We start from the raw sequence: 20,871 nt of genomic DNA, 5'->3' as shown, positions 1-20,871 counted from the left end.
ATAAGATGCACTTTGGTACAAATTGGGTTCGGGTAACCCGATCATTGACACACCTCATTGTAATGATACCCTCAATAAATATATGTATCAATACATACTAGATGATTCTCAGTTCTTTCTTTAACAACAAAGTATTTTAACTCTATGTGTCGACATGAGGTTGAGCTCTTATTGTTATTTGAAAAAGACACAACTGCTTCATTATCATAAAAGATCTTTAATGACCTCTCAATAAAATCCACAATACCAAGACCCATAATGAAGTTTCTTATCCAAATGGCATGAGACAAAGTCTCATATAGAGCAATAAATTTTACATCCATGGTATGAGAAGCAGTTGTAGACTCATTTTCACTTCTCCATGAGACACCACCACCTGTTAGTAAGAAGATGTATCCAGTAGTGGATTTTCTACTATCGAGACATCCTCCTAAGTTCGCATCAGAGTATCCAATGAACTCTAGGTGGTCAACTTTTCTGTAGGTCAACATGTTATCTTTTGTTTCTTATAAATAGCGTATGACCTTCTTCACTGCCTTTCAAAGCACAATGTCTGGATTTGACTAATATCTACCAAGTATTTCTACAACAAATGTTATATCAGGTTGTGTGCAAATATGCACGTACTGCAAACTCCCAACCGTTGAAGCATATGAGACAGTTGCCATCCGAGTTATTTCATTATCATCCCGAGGACAGTCCTTTAAGCTCAATTTATCCCCTTTCACTATAGGTGTCAAACTAGAAGAACAATTCTCCATCTCATATCTTTTAAGAACCTTAAGGATATGAGATTTTTAAGAAAGACCAAGGACACCCTTAGTTCTATCACAATGGATCTCGATTCGAATGACATATGTGGCCTTATGCATGTCCTTCATATCAAAATGAGAGGAAAGAAAATCTTTTATCGTATTAGTAGACTCAAATCATTAGTTACAAGAAGAATATCATCAACATATAAAACCAAAATTATGAACTTACTCCCACTAGTCTTAATGTATATGCACTGATCAACAATGTTTCCAGTGAATCCAAAGTTTACAATTACCTGATTTAACTTTTATACCACTGACGGGAGGCATGTTTAAGTCTATAAATTGACTTTTTCAATTAGCAAACTAAATGATTTGAGTCATCTATACAGAAACCAAAAGGTTGTTGCATGTATACCTCATCTTCTAGATCCTCATTCAAGAAGGCAATTTTCATATCCATTTGACGTAGCTCTAAATCAAAATGAGCTACGAGGGCCACGATTATCCTCAATGATTCCTTAATTGAAAAGAAAAAAAAGTCTTATTACAATCAATGCCTTCCATTTGTATGAAACCTTTTGCAACAAGCCTAGCCTTTACCTCCCCACTTGACCTTTAGAGTCTGTTTTGGTCTTATAGACCCACTTACATCCAACAGGTCTAACTCCATTAGGTCAAAGTACAAGATCCCACACTTGGTTTTTTGTCATAGAGTCAAGTTCTTCTTTCATGACATTGATCCAATGTGTTGATCTTTTACTTTCAATAACTTCTGCAAAAGTGAAGGGATCGTCATCAATATCTATGAAATTATTGGTTGTCCTCATTGCCCCACCCCAAAAGGATCTTAGCAACTTTGAGTGTGACAACAAACATCTGACTCTTTTAAGAATGGTGTGATTCATTCTCTCACCAACCCCATTCTGTTGAGGTGTCATTCTTACGGTCCTTTCATGATTGATGTAATACTGATCAAATAGCTCAATGTATTTGCCACCATTATCCGAGCAAACATATTTCAACTGTCTACCAGTTTCTCTTTCAGCTATAGCTTGAAAATGCTTGAATACATCTAGAATTTGGTCTTTAGTTCTCAGTGTATAAGCCCATACTTTTCTAGAGTGATCATCAATGAAAGTCACAAAATACAGTGCACCACCAAGTGTCTTGACCTTTAAAGGTCCACACACATCAGAATGTACAAGATCTAGAACATGAGATTTTCTAGATGCGATGCTTCTATGGAAATAAACCCTATTTTGTTTACCATGGAAGCAATGAACACATGGTTCCAAAGGTGTACCTTCTACCCTTGCTAGAAGCTCTTTCTTGACCAAGACTTGCAGCCCCTTCTCGCTCATATGCCCGAGCCTTCTATGCCATAACTTTGTAGATGAGCCATTCCCCACAGCATTCATAACACTGTTGCAGATCTTCGCCTGCAAAGTGTAGAGGAAGCAGGTCTTCGTTCCTCTTGCAACCACTAAGGAGCCTTTGGTTAGCTTCTACCTTTCGTCAGTGAAGGTGTTGTTGTAGCCGTCATCATCCAACTTTTCGGCAGAAATCAGATTCAATTGGATATCTGGTACATGCCTAACATCTTTGAGCAATAATTTGTAGCCAATGTTTATTTCCAAGCAAATGTCACCTATGCCAACAATCTTTGACACATCTTCATTTTTTATTCGAACATTCACGAAATCACCTTGCGAATAGGAAGTGAAGAAATCAGACCTCGAAGTAACACGAATGAAGCTCCAAAATCAATTACCCAATCAGTCTCTTGACCAATCAAATTGATGCTAGTACCATCACAGATAACCATGAGCTCTCCATCTGTGAATGCGGCTGTGACACTTTACATTTCTTCTGAGCTTTTCTCTTTGTTCTGCTCCTTGAACTTGAGCTTCCTACACTTCTGCTTCATGTGCCCTTTCTTGTGACAATAATAACAATCGATGTCTTTCTTTGAACTCGAGTGTGAGTGACCTCTGGATTTGTCATGATAGTGCAGAGACTTGCTCAAATCACAAGTGCCTCGGAGAGCGAAGGACCTGATGATTTTCACCTAGTTTCTTCATTCAGCAGACTCCTGGTAACTTGGCTCATCATTACAGTTCCATTAAGTGCAGAGTTACTAACTGTAACCACCAAGATTTTTCAACTCTCAAAAAGGGAACTAAGGAGCAACAGGGCTTGCAACTCATAATAAAAAATGATTTTCATTATAGCTAACTGATTTACAATGCTTTTGATCTCATTTAGATGCTCTGCAATAGAGTTGCCCTCTTTATATTTGAGGTTCACAATCTTTCAAAATAAAAAGACCTTATGCAGTGTCATCTTTCTATCATAAATAGTTTCCAGTTTGGTCCAAAGACCATGCGCAGAAGTTTCTGTGGATACATGATGAAAAACACTATCATCGATCAATTGTCGAATGAAACCGACAACTTTCCTGTCTAGCTTTTTCCACTCATCGCCTTTCATCTCTTCTGTTTTGCCGCTATCACCCTCTATAGGTCCATCCAAATCATTGCAAACTAAGAGGTCTTTCACTTTTGTTTTCCAGGTCATCCAGTTTGTGCTATTCAAACTGATCATACAACCGATGTTGTTCTCCATGACTTTACACACAAATGTAACGAACTGAGGCTAGATGAACCAAAGCTCTGATACCTGAAGTTGAAAAAAAAAACTGGCTTTCCCATAAGTGTGAATCGATGGAGGCAATACAACGATGACAGTGGAAGAAAGGTAAACCAACAACAAAAACAAAAGAAGCACACAAAGATTTACGTGGTTCCCTCTCAAACTGAGGTACGTCCACGACGACCAATAGGTCAACACCTTCCACTATCTTCAAACAGAGTTACAGAGTGGCCAAAAGGCATAAGATTTACAAATACACAAATGTATAAAAAAAAATAAACAAACAAAGATGATACACTTCACTGAAGAATAAAGAACAAATGCTATGAAGCACAAACCTCACGAAGTTGTCTTGAAAGAAGTGTAGCAACACTTCTTGCTTTGTTCTCTTCACACCCTTTTGGTGCCCTAAAAGTGTTTCTCACACTTACTTCCTGCTTTTCAGCTCTCACTTTTACTCTCTCATCCATCCCTTAAATAGAAGACGAGACCCACACTTAATGCGGAAGACTAAACGTCTTGCACAACTTACAATGCGCCTGAATCGACTTATCACAAATCGCTATCCAACGCGTACTGAAACAAATCGCTATGTAGCTTAAGGCACTAACCACAAATTGCCATCGACAAATCGTTGATCCTCAAAACTCTGAACAGCTGAATCGTCGTTTAGTTGTGAGGACTTTTACAAATCGATATCCAACAAATATAAAAAATCGTCCTTGAGAAGATCAAGCGTCGTGCTTGGAAATTCTGCTGCGATAATGAATGTGCATCGATCCAATGATCATACCATAAATGATCAGTTATCAGACGATTCATTTTCAAGATAGATGGGTCCCATAAGGAGGGAAACAACAATAGAGTTGCCCTCTTTATATTTGAGGTTCACAATCTTTCAAAATAGAAAGACATTATGCACTATCATCTTTCTATCATAAAGACTTTCCAGTTTGATCCAAAGACCATGCGTAGAAGTTTCTGTGAATACATGATGAAAAACACTATCATCAATCCATTGCCGAATGAAATCGACAACTTTCCTATCTAGCTTTTTCCACTCATCATCTTTCATCTCTTCTGGTTTGCCGCTATCACCCTCTATATGTCCATCCAAATCTTTACAAACTAAGAGGTCTTTCACTTTTGCTCTCCAGGTCATCCAGTTTGTGCTATTTAAAATGATAGTACAACCGATGTTGTTCTCCATGACTTCACACACAAATATAACGAACTGAGGCTAGATGAACCAAAGCTTTGATACGAGATGTTGAAAAAAAAAAACTGGCTTTCCCATAAGTGTGAATCGATGGAGCCAATACAACGATGACAGTGGAAGAATAGTAAACAAACAACAAAAACAAAAGAAGCACACAAAGATCTACGTGGTTACCTCTCAAACTGAGGTACGTCCACGACGACCGATAGGTCAACACCTTTCACTATCTTCAAACAGAGTTACAGAGTAGCCAAAAGGCATAAGCTTTACAAACACCCACATGTATAACGAAAAAATAAACAAACAAAGATGATACACCTCACTGAAGAACAAAGAACAAATGCTTTGAAGAACAAACCTCACGAAGTTGTCCTGAAAGAAGTGTAACAACACCTCTTGCTTTGTTCTCTTCACACCCTTTTGGTGCCCTAAAAGTGTTTCTCACACTTTCTTTCCACTTTTCAGCTCTCACTTTTTCTGTCTCATCCATCCCTTAAATAGAGGACGAGACCCACACTTAATGCGGAAGACTAAACGTCTTGCACAACTTACAATGCGCCTTAATCGACTTATCACAAATCGCTATCCAACGCGTACTGAAACAAATCGCTATGTAGCTTAAGGCACTAACCACAAATTGCCATCGACAAATCGCTGATCCTCAAAACTCTGAACAGCTGAATCGTCGTTCAGCTGTGAGGACTTTTACAAATCGCTATCTAATGAATAAAAAAATCATCCTTTAGAAGATCAAGCGCCGTGCTTGAAAATTCTGCCGCGATAATGAATGTGCATCGATACAATGATCTATCATAAATGAACAGTTATCAGACGATCCATTTCCAAGATAAATGCGTCCCTTAAGGAGAGAAGAAACAATAGAGTTGCCCTCTTTATATTTGAGGTTCACAATCTTTCAAAATAGAAAGACTTTATGAACTGTCATCTTTCTATCATAAAGACTTTCCATTTTGGTCCAAAGACCATGCACAAAAGTTTATGTGGATACATGACGAAAAACACTATCATCGATCCATTGCCAAATGAAATCGACAACTTTTCTATCTAGCTTTTTTCACTCATCATCTTTCATCTCTTTTGGTTTGCCGCTATCACCCTCTATAGGTCCATCCAAATCTTTACAAAATAAGAGGTCTTTCACTTTTGTTCTTCAGATCATCCAGTTTGTGCTATTCAAACTTATCATACAACCAATGTTGTGCTCCATGACGTCACACACAAATATAACAAACTGAGGCTAGATGAACCAAAGCTCTGATACCAGATGTTGGAAAAAAAAACTGGGTTTCCCATAAGTGTGAATCGATGGAGGCAATACAACGATGACGGTGGAAGAAAGGTAAACTAACAACAAAAACAAAAAAAACACACAAAGATTTACGTGGTTCCCTTTCAAACTGAGGTAAGTCCACGACGATCGATAGGTCAACACCTTCCACTATCTTCAAACAGAGTTACAGAGTAGCCAAAAGTCATAAGCTTTATAAACACCAAAATGTATAACGAAAAAATAAACAAACAAAGATGGTACACCTGACTGAAGAACAAAGAAAAAATGCTCTGAAGAACAAACCTCAGGAAGCTGTCCTGGAAGAAGTGTAACAACACTTCTTGCTTTGTTCTCTTCACACCCTTTTGGTGCCCTAAAAGTGTTTCTCACACTTTCTTCCTACTTTTCAGCTCTCACTTTTTTCCTCTCATCCATCCCTTAAATAGAGGACGAGACCCACACTTAATGCGGAAGACTAAACGTCTTGCACAACTTACAATGCGCCTGAATCGACTTATCACAAATCGCTATCCAACGCGTACTGAAACAAATCGCTATTTAGCTTAAAGCACTAACCACAAATTGCCATCGACAAATCGCTGATCCTCAAAACTCTGAACAGCTGAATCGTCGTTCAGCTGTGAGGACTTTTACAAATCGTTATCAAACGAATATAAAAAATCATCCTTGAGAAGATCAAGCGTCGTGCTTGGAAATTCTGCCGCGATAATGAATGTGCATCAATGCAATGATCATACCATATATGATCAGTTATCAGACGATCCATTTCAAAGATAGATGGGTCCCATAAGGAGGGAAGAAACAATAGAGTTGCCCTCTTTATATTTGAGGTTCACAATCTTTCAAAATAGAAAGACCTTATGCACTGTCATCTTTCTATCATAAAGACTTTCCAGTTTGGTCCAAAGACCATGCGCAAAAATATCTATGGATACATAATGAAAAACACTAGCATCGATCCATTGCTGAATGAAATCGACAACTTTCCTATCTAGATTTTTCCACTCATCATCTTTCATCTCTTCTGGTCTGCCTCTATTACCCTCTATAGGTCCATCCAAATCTTTACAAACTAAGACGTCTTTCACTTTTGTTTTCGATGTAATCCAGTTTGTGCTATTGAAACTGATCATACAATCGATGTTGTTCTCCATGACTTCACACACAAATATAATGAACTGAGGCTAGATGAACCAAAGCTCTGATACCAGATGTTGGAAAAAAAAACTGGCTTTCCCATAAGTGTGAATCGATGGAGGCAATACAACGATGACAGTGGAAGAAAGGTAAACCAACAGCAAAAACAAAAGAAGCACACAAAGATTTACGTGGTTCCCTCTCACACTGAGGTACGTCTACGACGACCGATAGGTAAACACCTTCCACTATCTTCAAACAGAGTTACAGAGTGGCCAAAAGGCATAAGTTTTACTAACACACAAATGTATAACAAAAAAATAAACAAACAGAGATGATACACCTCACTGAAGAACAAAGAACAATTGCTCTTAAGAATAAACCTCACGAAGCTGTCCTGAAAGAAGTGTAGCAACACTTCTTGCTTTGTTCTCTTCACACCCTTTTGGTGCCCTAAAAGTGTTTCTCACACTTACTTTCTGCTTTTCAGCTCTCACTTTTTCTCTCTCATCCATCCCTTAAATAGAGGACGAGTCCCACACTTAATGCGGAAGACTAAACGTCTTGCATAACTTACAATGCGCCTGAATCGACTTATCCCAAATCGCTATCCAACGCGTACTGAAACAAATCGCTATGTAGCTTAAGGCACTAACCACAAATTACCATCGACAAATCGCTTATCCTCAAAACTCTGAACAACTGAATCGTCGTTCAGTTGTGAGGACTTTTACAAATCGCTATCCAACGAATATAAAAAATCGTCCTTGAGAAGATCAAGCGTCGTGCTTGGAAATTCTGTCGCGATAATGATTGTGCATCGATCCAATGATCATACCATAAATGATCAGTTATCAGACGATCCATTTCCTGGATAGATGGGTCCCATAAGGAGGGAAGAAACAATAGAGTTGCCCTCTTTATATTTGAGGTTCACAATCTTTCAAAATAGAAAGACCTTATGCACTGTCATCTTTCTATCATAAAGACTTTCCAGTTCGGTCCAAAGACCATGCTCAGAAGTTTCTATGGATACATGATGAAAAACACTATCATCGATCCATTGCCGAATGAAATCAGCAACTTTCCTATCTAGCTTTTCCCACTCATCATCTTTCATCTCTTCTGGTTTGCCGCTATCACTCTCTATAGGTTCATCAAAATCACTACAAACTAAGAGGTCTTTCACTTTTGTTTTCCTGGTCATCCAGTTTGTGCTATTCAAACTGATCATACAATCAATGTTGTTCTCCATGACTTTACACACAAATCTAACGAACTGAGGCTAGATGAACCAAAGCTTTGATACGAGATGTTGAAAAAAAAAACTGGCTTTCCCATAAGTGTGAATCGATGGAGGCAATACAACAATGACAGTGGAAGAAAGGTAAACCAACAACAAAAACAAAAGAAGCACACAAAGATTTACGTGGTTCCCTCTCAAACTGAGGTACGTCCACGACGACCAATAGGTCAACACCTTCCACTATCTTCAAGCAAAGTTACAGAGTGGCCAAAAGGCATAAGATTTACAAATACACAAATGTATAAGAAAAAAATAAACAAACAAAGATGATACACCTCACTGAAGAATAAAGAACAAATGCTCTAAAGAACAAACCTCACGAAGTTGTCCAGAAAGAAGTGTAGCAACACTTCTTGCTTTGTTCTCTTCACACCCTTTTGGTGCCCTAAAAGTGTTTCTCACACTTTCTTCCTCCTTTTCAGCTCTCACTTTTTCTCTCTCATCCATCCCTTAAATAGAAGACGAGACCCATACTTAATGCAGAAGACTAAACGTTTGCACAACTTACAATGCGCCTGAATCGACTTATCATAAATCGCTATCCAACGCGTACTGAAACAAATCGCTATGTAGCTTAAGGCACTAACCACAAATTGCCATCGACAAATCGCTGATCCTCAAAACTCTGAATAGCTGAATCATCGTTCAGTTGTGAGGACTTTTACAAATCGCTATCCAACAAATATAAAAAATCATCTTTGAGAAGATCAAGCATCGTGCTTGGAAATTCTGCTGCGATAATGAATGTGCATCGATCCAATGATCATACCATAAATGATCAGTTATCAGACGATCCATTTCCAAGATAGATGGGTCCCATAAGGAGGGAAGAAACAATAGAGTTGCCCTCTTTATATTTGAGGTTCACAATCTTTCAAAATAGAAAGACCTTATGCACTGTCATCTTTACATCATAAAGACTTTTCAGTTTGGTCCAAAGACCATGCGGAGAAGTTTCTGTGGATACATGATAAAAAAACACTATCATCGATCCATTGCCGAATGAAATCGACAACTTTCCTATATAGCTTTTTTCACTCATCATCTTTCATCTCTTCATTTTTGTCGCTATCACCCTCTATATGTCCTTCCAAATCTTTACAAAACTTAGAAGTCTTTCACTTTTGTTCTTCAGGTCATTCAGTTTGTGCTATTTAAACTGATCATACAACCGATGTTGTTCTCCATGGCTTCACACACAAATATAACGAACTGAGGATAGATGAACCAAAGCTCTGATACCAGATGTTGGAAAAAAAACTGGGTTTCCCATAAGTGTGAACCGATGGAGGCAATACAACGATAACAATGGAAGAAAGGTAAACCAACAGCAAAAACAAAAGAAGCACACAAAGATTTACGTGGTTCTCTCTCAAACTAAGGTATGTCCACGGCGACCGATAGGTCAACACCTTCCACTATCTTCAAACAGAGTTACAGAGTGGCCAAAAGGCATAAGTTTTACAAACACAGAAATGTATAATGAAAAAATAAACAAACAAAGATGATACACCTCACTGAAGAACAAAGAACAAATGCTCTGAAGAATAAACCTCACGAAGCTGTCCTGAAAGAAGTGTAGCAACACTTCTTGCTTTGTTCTCTTCAAACCCTTTTGGTGCCCTAAAAGTGTTTCTCACACTTTCTTCCTGCTTTTCAGCTCTCACTTTTTTTCTCTCATCCATCCCTTAAATAGAGGACGAGACCCACACTTAATGCGGAAGGCTAAACGTCTTGCACAACTTACAATGCGCCTGAATCGACTTATCACAAATCGCTATCCAACGCGTACTGAAACAAATCGCTATGTAGCTTAAGGCACTAACCACAAATTGCCATCGACAAGTCGCTGATCCTCAAAACTCTGAACAGCTGAATCGTCGTTCAGCTGTGAGGACTTTTACAAATCGTTATACAACGAATATAAAAAATCGTCCTTGAGAAAATCAAGCGCCGTGCTTGGAAATTCTGCTGCGATAATGAATGTGCATCGATGCAATGATCATACCATATATGATCAGTTATCACACGATCCATTTCCAAGATAGATGGGTCCCATAAGGATGGAAGAAACAATAAAAGTTACCCTCTTTATATTTGAGGTTCACAATATTTCAAAATAGAAAGACTTTATGCACTGTCATCTTTTTATCATAAAGACTTTCCAGTTTGGTCCAAAGACCATGCGGAGAAGTTTCTGTGGATACATGATGAAAAACACTATCATCGATGCATTGCCGAATTAAATCGACAACTTTCCTATCTAGCTTTTTTCACTCATCATCTTTCATCTCTTCTGGTTTGCCGCTATCACCCTCTATAGGTCCATCCAAATCTTTACAAACTAAGAGGTCTTTCACTTTTGTTCTCCAGGTCATCCAGTTTGTGCTATTCAAACTTATTATACAACCGATGTTGTTCTCCATGACTTCACACACAAATATAACAAACTGAGGCTAGATGATCCAAAGCTCTGATACGAGATGTTGGAAAAAGAAACTGGCTTTCCCATAAGTGTGAATTGATGGAGGTAATACAACGATGACAGTGGAAGAAAGGTAAACTAACAGCAAAAACAAAAGAAGCACACAAAGATTTACGTGGTTCCCTCTCAAACTGAGGTACGTCCACGACGACCGATATGTCAACACCTTTCACTATCTTCAAACAGAGTTACAGAGTAGCCAAAAGGCATAAGCTTTACAAACACCCAAATGTATAACGAAAAAATAAACAAACAAAGATGATACACCTCACTGAACAACAAAAAACAAATGCTCTGAAGAACAAACCTCACGAAGCTATTCTGAAAGAAGTGTAACAACACTTCTTGCTTTGTTCTCTTCACGACCTTTTGGTGCTCTAAAAGTGATTCTCACACTTTCTTCCTTCTTTTCAGCTCTCACTTTTTCTCTCTCATCCATCCCTTAAATAGAGGACGAGACCAACACTTAATGCGGAAGACTAAACGTCTTGCACAACTTATAATGTGGCTGAATCGACTTATCACAAATCGCTATCCAACGTGTACTGAAATAAATCGCTATGTAGCTTATGGCACTAACCACAAATTGCCATCGACAAATCGCTGATTCTCAAAAGTCTGAACAGCTGAATCGTCGTTCAGTTGTGAGGACTTTTACAAATCCTATCCAACAAATATAAAAAATCGTCCTTGAGAAGATCAAGCGTCGTGCTTGGAAATTCTGCTGCGATAATGAATGTGCATCGATCCAATGATCATACCATAAATGATCAGTTATCAGACGATCCATTTCCAAGATAGATGGGTCCCATAAGGAGGGAAAAAACAATAGAGTTGCCCTCTTTATATTTGAGGTTCACAATCTTTCAAAATAGAAAGACCTTATGCACTGTCATCTTTCTATCATAAATACTTTCCAGTTTGGTCCAAAGACCATGCGGAGAAGTTTCTGTGGATACATGATAAAAAAACACTATCATCGATCCATTGCCGAATGAAATCGACAACTTTCCTATATAGCTTTTTTCACTCATCATCTTTCATCTCTTCATTTTTGTCGCTATCACCCTCTATATGTCCTTCCAAATCTTTACAAAACTTAGAAGTCTTTCACTTTTGTTCTTCAGGTCATTCAGTTTGTGCTATTTAAACTGATCATACAACCGATGTTGTTCTCCATGGCTTCACACACAAATATAACGAACTGAGGATAGATGAACCAAAGCTCTGATACCAGATGTTGGAAAAAAAACTGGGTTTCCCATAAGTGTGAACCGATGGAGGCAATACAACGATAACAATGGAAGAAAGGTAAACCAACAGCAAAAACAAAAGAAGCACACAAAGATTTACGTGGTTCTCTCTCAAACTAAGGTATGTCCACGGCGACCGATAGGTCAACACCTTCCACTATCTTCAAACAGAGTTACAGAGTGGCCAAAAGGCATAAGTTTTACAAACACAGAAATGTATAATGAAAAAATAAACAAACAAAGATGATACACCTCACTGAAGAACAAAGAACAAATGCTCTGAAGAATAAACCTCACGAAGCTGTCCTGAAAGAAGTGTAGCAACACTTCTTGCTTTGTTCTCTTCAAACCCTTTTGGTGCCCTAAAAGTGTTTCTCACACTTTCTTCCTGCTTTTCAGCACTCACTTTTTTTCTCTCATCCATCCCTTAAATAGAGGACGAGACCCACACTTAATGCGGAAGGCTAAACGTCTTGCACAACTTACAATGCGCCTGAATCGACTTATCACAAATCGCTATCCAACGCGTACTGAAACAAATCGCTATGTAGCTTAAGGCACTAACCACAAATTGCCATCGACAAGTCGCTGATCCTCAAAACTCTGAACAGCTGAATCGTCGTTCAGCTGTGAGGACTTTTACAAATCGTTATACAACGAATATAAAAAATCGTCCTTGAGAAAATCAAGCGCCGTGCTTGGAAATTCTGCTGCGATAATGAATGTGCATCGATGCAATGATCATACCATATATGATCAGTTATCACACGATCCATTTCCAAGATAGATGGGTCCCATAAGGATGGAAGAAACAATAAAAGTTACCCTCTTTATATTTGAGGTTCACAATATTTCAAAATAGAAAGACTTTATGCACTGTCATCTGTTTATCATAAAGACTTTCCAGTTTGGTCCAAAGACCATGCGGAGAAGTTTCTGTGGCTACATGATGAAAAACATTATCATCGATGCATTGCCGAATTAAATCGACAACTTTCCTATCTAGCTTTTTTCACTCATCATCTTTCATCTCTTCTGGTTTGCCGCTATCACCCTCTATAGGTCCATCCAAATCTTTACAAACTAAGAGGTCTTTCACTTTTGTTCTCCAGGTCATCCAGTTTGTGCTATTCAAACTTATTATACAACCGATGTTGTTCTCCATGACTTCACACACAAATATAACAAACTGAGGCTAGATGATCCAAAGCTCTGATACGAGATGTTGGAAAAAGAAACTGGCTTTCCCATAAGTGTGAATCGATGGAGGTAATACAACGATGACAGTGGAAGAAAGGTAAACTAACAGCAAAAACAAAAGAAGCACACAAAGATTTACGTGGTTCCCTCTCAAACTGAGGTACGTCCACGACGACCGATATGTCAACACCTTTCACTATCTTCAAACAGAGTTACAGAGTAGCCAAAAGGCATAAGCTTTACAAACACCCAAATGTATAACGAAAAAATAAACAAACAAAGATGATACACCTCACTGAACAACAAAAAACAAATGCTCTGAAGAACAAACCTCACGAAGCTATTCTGAAAGAAGTGTAACAACACTTCTTGCTTTGTTCTCTTCACGACCTTTTGGTGCTCTAAAAGTGATTCTCACACTTTCTTCCTTCTTTTCAGCTCTCACTTTTTCTCTCTCATCCATCCCTTAAATAGAGGACGAGACCAACACTTAATGCGGAAGACTAAACGTCTTGCACAACTTATAATGTGGCTGAATCGACTTATCACAAATCGCTATCCAACGTGTACTGAAACAAATCGCTATGTAGCTTATGGCACTAACCACAAATTGCCATCGACAAATCGCTGATTCTCAAAAGTCTGAACAGCTGAATCGTCGTTCAGTTGTGAGGACTTTTACAAATCCTATCCAACAAATATAAAAAATCGTCCTTGAGAAGATCAAGCGTCGTGCTTGGAAATTCTGCTGCGATAATGAATGTGCATCGATCCAATGATCATACCATAAATGATCAGTTATCAGACGATCCATTTCCAAGATAGATGGGTCCCATAAGGAGGGAAAAAACAATAGAGTTGCCCTCTTTATATTTGAGGTTCACAATCTTTCAAAATAGAAAGACCTTATGCACTGTCATCTTTCTATCATAAATACTTTCCAGTTTGGTCCAAAGACCATGCGCAAAAGTATCTGTGGATACATAATGAAAAACACTAACATCGATCCATTACCGAATGAAATCGACAACTTTCCTATCTAGCTTTTTCCACTCATCATCTTTCATCTCTTCTTGTTTGCCGCTATTACCCTCTATAGGTCCATCCAAATCTTTACAAACTAAGACGTCTTTCACTTTTGTTTTTGAGGTAATCAAGTTTGTGCTATTGAAACTGATCATACAACCGATGTTGTTCTCCATGACTTCACACACAAATATAATGAACTGAGGCTAGATGAACCAAAGCTATGATACCAGATGTTGGAAAAAAATCTGGCTTTCCCATAAGTGTAAATCGATGGAGGCAATACAACGATGACAGTGGAAGAAAGGTAAAACAACAGCAAAAACAAAAGAAGCACACAAAGATTTATGTGGTTCCCTCTCAAATTGAGGTACGTTCACGACGACCGATAGGTAAACACCTTCCACTATCTTCAAACAGAGTTACAGAGTGGACAAAAGGCATAAGTTTTACAAACACACAAATGTATAACGAAAAAATAAACAAACAGAGATGATACACCTCACTAAAGAACAAAAAACAAATGCTCTTAAGAATAAACCTCACGAAGCTGCTTTGAAAGAAGTGTAGCAACACTTCTTGCTTTGTTCTCTTCACACCCTTTTGGTGCCCTAAAAGTGTTTCTCACACTTTCTTTCTGCTTTTCAGCTCTCACTTTTTCTCTCTGATTCATCCCTTAAATAGAGGACGAGACCCACACTTAATGCGGAAGACTAAACGTCTTGCACAACTTACAATGCGCCTGAATCGACTTATCACAAATCGCTATCCAACGCGTACTGAAACAAATCGCTATGTAGCTTAAGGCACTAACCACAAATTGCCATCGACAAATCGCTGATCCTCAAAACTCTGAACAGCTGAATCGTCGTTCAGCTTTGAGGACTTTTACAAATCGTTATCCAACGAATATAAAAAATCATCCTTGAGAAGATCAAGCGCCGTGCTTGGAAATTCTGCCGCGATAATGAATGTGCATCGATTCAATGATCATACCATATATGATCAGTTATCAGACGATCCATTTCCAAGATAGATGGGTCCCATAAGGATGGAAGAAACAATAGAGTTGCCCTCTTTATATTTGAGGTTCACAATCTTTCAAAATAGAAAGACTTTATGCATTGTCATCTTTCTATCATAAAGACTTTTCAGTTTGGTTCAAAGACCATGCGCAGAAGTTTCTGTGAATATATGATGAAAAACACTATCATCGATTCATTGCCGAATGAAATCGATAACTTTCCTATCTAGCTTTTTCCACTCATCATCTTTCATCTCTTCTGGTTTGCCGCTATCACCCTCTATAGGTCCATCTAAATCTTTACAAACTAAGAGGTCTTTCACTTTTGTTCTCCAGGTCATCCAGTTTGTGCTATTCAAACTTATCATACAACCGATGTTGTTCTTCATGACTTCACACACAAATATAACAAACTGAGGCTAGATGAACCAAAGCTCTGATACAAGATGTTGAAAAAAAAAACTGGGTTTCCCATAAGTGTGAATCGATGGAGGCAATACAACGATGACGGTGGAAGAAAGGTAAACTAACAACAAAAACAAAAGAAGCACACAAAGATTTACGTGGTTCCCTCTCAAACTGAGGTAAGTCCACGACGACCGATAGGTCAACACCTTCCACTATCTTCAAACAGAGTTACAGAGTAGCCAAAAGGCATAAGCTTTACAAACACCCAAATGTATAACGAAAAAATAAACAAACAAAGATGGTACACCTCACTGAAGAACAAAGAACAAATGCTCTGAAGAACAAACCTCAGGAAGCTGTCCTGGAAGAAGTGTAACAACACTTCTTGCTTTGTTCTCTTCACACCCTTTTGGTGCCCTAAAAGTGTTTCTCGCACTTTCTTCCTGCTTTTCAGCTCTTACTTTTTCTCTCTCATTCATCCCTTAAATAGAGGACGAGACCCACACTTAATGCGGAAGACTAAACGTCTTGCACAACTTACAATGCGCCTGAATCGATTTATCACAAATTGTTATCCAACGCGTACTGAAACAAATCGCTATGTAGCTTAAGGCACTAACCACAAATTGCCATCGATAAATCGTTGATCCTCAAAACTCTGAACAGCTGAATCGTTGTTCAGCTGTGAGGACTTTTACAAATCGCTATCCAACGAATATAAAAAGTTGTCCTTGAGAAGATCAAGCGCCGTGCTTGGAAATTCTGCTGCGATAATGAATGTGCATCGATCCAATGATCATACCATAAATGATCATATATCAGACGATCCATTTCCAAGATAGATGGGTCCCATAAGGAGGGAAGAACCCCCCCCCCCCCCCCCCCCTCTCTCCGCAAGTCTGTAGTCACAAGACTCACAACCATATGAGAAAGAAAAAATGCTCTTTAAGAACAAGGAAAATGCATGTTTTGATTTCTTGGAGAAAAAAATACAATATTACACAAACATTAATCAAATATTTCCTTATCATACAAGTTTTACATATTTCATGAACAAAGTCTAGGTAGCCTTGCATTGCCATGGCTCCCTACTTTATTCTTCATGATCATGGATATCTGAGTCTGCATTTTTCTGCACATCTTTTCCAACTCCATCACCTTCCACTGCATCCCTTGCAAGTGAGCTCTCAGTTTCTCATTCTCCATTGACAGGTCAACCTTCTTCGCGAAGAGAACAATCTGATTGTCGACTTCTATGGTGCTGCCTTTGCTAGCTTTGCTCTTGTAACTACGGGGGGGAGTTTATGTCAAATGGGAAATGATCACAGCCCTCAAGTAAGCTCTTGAGCTTTGATTGTTGAGAGACCACAGCTTGAATGGCAGCTCTTGAGGGGATCTTAGTGTTCTGGGCAATGTGCTTGCAGACATCTAGAGAGAGTTTTTCATGATTCAAAACTCTGCAGATCTTCATCTTCTCTTCTTCTGATAGTCTTGTATGCACCTGTTGGCAACAATGATCAATAATCAAGATCAAATTCAATTTCCTGATAGTTCTGAAAATTATAGTGTATTTGAAAAACAGAAAGCCAACAAAGCATAATGAGAGGATTAAAGTATAGTTGACATATGGTTAAAAAACATTCAGTACACAAAAACCAGAAATCCTCCACCCCCTGAGGCCTAATCACAAGAACCCATTTCAAAATATTTTGGTTCAATGCATCTGTAACAAGAAAATACGTTCTACAGCCGATCTACCATCGTTGCAAAAGATAAACCATAGCTTATGGTTGCGCCTTAGCAAGGAGAATCCCGTTTGAGATGTTATTGGAATCAACACAGCATTTGCTGAATCCAATACACCGACTTGGAAGTTTTAGGAAATAGAGTAGAATTGTTTTTTTCTCCTTCCTTCTGAATATATGAACAAGCAATCCACAAAACCATTAGCAATAAATTATTGGTGAATGAAATAGAAAGAAGTGCAGCACTAACAGAAATAAAAGATTCATTAAAAAAATCTGAGGAGCTTTCAGCATTGAGAAAGGGGATAATACAGGCTGAATTAAGTAAGCTTTAACAAGTGAGAAGTGTGAAGAGCTTCAGACACCAACTTGCTTCTTTAATATGCAAAACTGAAAAGCTATAGAACCCATTTGTAGTCACTAACAATGGACAAATGTACGAGATTTATGAGTTCATCAGAAGCAAATAATTTATAATTCATTGTGAAAGACTGAATTAAAAAACAGAAGTAAAATATTACCTCAAGATACATATCCAAGGCTCTGTAGATCTCATCATATGATTCCCTAGCAGAGTCTGGCAGGGCCTTCACTAGAGCAATGATTTTTGAAGGTTTTAAGCAAGAATCAGGAGCTACTTCTGCAATGTATTTGTCCATCAAGATCCCCACCTTTTTCAGCGAAGTTGCAGAGACCCCATCTCCACAAAGAAAAGATTTCAAAAATCTCAACACCAGATTCACATCATAGAGATATCTCATCCCAATTGGTGCAGGAAACAGTAGATTATCCAACGTCGCCTGATCAAGCTGTGAACCAATCATAGTCTCTAACTGGTCCCTACAACTCTTGCCTATTGTCAAACTGGAACTCATTCTCAGAATTCCAAACAGTCCTTTACATGAAACAGAGTTTTTATCAAGCAAATTTAACAGTTTAACAGCAGTTTCAGTAGTCTCCAGCTTCTCCGTGACTGTTGAAGAAGCAAAACGGGATTTAAAGTAATAGAACAGGAACCTACTGATGATAAGATTATCATATTTACGGTCAACCATGGCCGTAACGAACCTCTCAATAACTTGTGAACTTAAAACAGATAAATCTTCAAACCACCAAGCTTGGCCACTGCTCTTTGAGAACTCGCTACTTTTTGTATCACAAGAAAATCGGACAGAGGAGCTCTCGGGTGAAGAATTAGGACTTGAATCACCATTCGAGGTGATTTTTAACAGCAAAGAATCCATGATTTTCTGCAGGATCCCTGATGAAGTTGCTGTGGTGATAAATTCTTGGCATTGCTTCAATGCCACCAAATTTTCAGTCCGAGTCCAGTACATCATCCCTTGAAGGGATTGTTCCGTCTGCGCAATTAAGTTGTTTGAACAGATCTCTTCCTTCATCTCCATGAAAATGGCAGCACAATGAAGAAGACAAACGTTGGAAGGAATTATATGAGCTTTTCCATTGTTGTAGCAGAACCTTGTAAATAGCTCAAATGCCTCTGAACCCCCTGGAAAATCATGGAGTATGACTTTCAGAGGTCGGCCATGAAGGTTGGCGTCAGAGACTGATGATTTTTCAAAAATTTGGCAGAATTTACCTGAATAAGAAGATAGAGTTCTCTGCAAGAAAACACCATAAAGTTCTTTCAGTCATATGGCGTCATGAAGACCTAATGCCATGCTCAGCTTGTCAAAAGAACAGATTCAGTAATAGCAATGCCCTTCCTAACTGTGAGACAAACTAGAGAGCAATCAAAAAGTAAAACCCATCAATATTTTCATAGGAAAGCAGGCAAAAAGGAATGAAGATCGAAAATCATAGCGTGAAAAGGATTCATGCTCTTTAAAGTAAGCGGTGAACAAAGTGAACGTTCTGAAATCACTAAATTTTCATTAGGAAAAAGTAAAAGTGAAAACTGAATGACAATCAGAAACCATACTAGCAAAAGCGTCCTAAACTATGAGTATAAAGATTGAAAATGGAAACAAGAAGAGAATTAAGAGGGAGCAGCAGTAAAAATTGGCAGCCAGTGTAAAAAATGAAAGATGACAGAAGTCCCATTAAAGAGTTTCACAAGAAATGGTAAAACCAACAAAAGCATGTCCATTAAAATCTGAATTCCCCACAGAAAAGGTAACATTAAGTGACGCAGCATTAAATCCTCATAAATTTAGCAATAAAACAAAGTAGGGGAGATCTCGATCTAACTGAAACCTCAGGGTGAAAATAAGTTAATAACAGAAAATGAGAGTTTCTTAACAAAGAATAAACTAAAGTACAGAACCCCAAAAAAAATCCCACAACGAAGTAACAATAATTACAAAAGAACCATAACTTCCATGCGTTTCAAGAAGTGGCCATTATTAAAGATTTGCAAAACAAACTATGAACGAAAAAAAAACAAGAAGATGAAGAAAGCCGTCTATACTCGGTTAATTCCAGCGAAGAGAAGGGAAAAAAATACCCATCTCATAGTTCTTCAGAAAGAATAACAACAACAAAAGTTAGGAAAAGCTTCAGTAAAAATTCAACTTCAATCAAAGTAATGGTAAATGATACTAAATAAGTACAAAGAGACCACAAGAAGATCAAGGAAAAAATCTTCAAGATCGAATTTTTTCAACAATGGGCAAAATAAAAGAGCGTAGTAAACAAAACCCAATTCATAAATCTCAAGAAAAGCCAATAATTTGGAACATTTGGATAAGATGGAGGGTCTGAATGAACAAAAAAAACAGTAAAAAATAGAACAAACAAGACCCAATTCGTAAAACTCATCAAAGAAGAAGAAAAGAAGAAACCAAACAATAATTGATAAACCTCATGCGCAAAAGTAGGTAAAAGAATATTCTAAAAAAAAAGTAGGTAAAAGACCAAAAATTTTACCTTGTTTACAAAGAAGCTATGCTGGCCATTAACATCCACTTCCAGATCACAGACAACTTCCATAGTCCCCAACCCTCCACTCTCACCGACTCCACCCAACCCAAATCAGAATCAGTTTCTGACCACTAACAACGACAACAACCACAAGTAAAACAGCAACAAGAAGAACAAGAAATGATCAGGTCAAGTCAGCACCATCTGTTATTCTTGAATAGGTAGAAGACACAGGAAAAGAATCCCACATTTTAAAGAAAGAAGCACCAACTGTTGCAGGTACCACCTCTCAAGCCCATTGGGTTGGAGACATATAATAAGCCTACTTGGACAACTAAAACCTGACGCATTCCTCTATTTTTTCCTTCCCCTTCTTTCAACTGTGTGTGTGTCTTACCCAACTCTCAGAGAGAGAGAGAGAGAGAGAGAGAGAGAGAGAGAGAGAGACGAAAGAAACATCAAC

General features: G+C 38.2%; 1 protein-coding gene across 1 annotated transcript; it reads right to left on the bottom strand.

Annotated features, from left to right (window-relative positions):
* Positions 1-16,782: 16,782 nt before the first annotated feature.
* LOC149844462 (BTB/POZ domain-containing protein At3g22104-like) lies at positions 16,783-20,477 on the bottom strand. Its single transcript, XM_089997226.1, is given in 4 exon segments — positions 16,783-17,097; positions 17,099-17,281; positions 18,047-19,147; positions 20,415-20,477. Coding segments are annotated over 4 exon segments (1,617 nt in total). The 3' UTR covers positions 16,783-16,827.
* Between the last annotated feature and the right edge of the window lie 394 nt (positions 20,478-20,871).

This window comes from Nuphar pumila, chromosome 2, assembly GCF_984573655.1.
Source record: "Nuphar pumila chromosome 2, dmNupPumi1.hap1.1, whole genome shotgun sequence".
Classification (NCBI taxonomy): Eukaryota; Viridiplantae; Streptophyta; class Magnoliopsida; order Nymphaeales; family Nymphaeaceae; genus Nuphar; species Nuphar pumila.
This window is presented reverse-complemented; position numbering and strand designations above follow the sequence as displayed.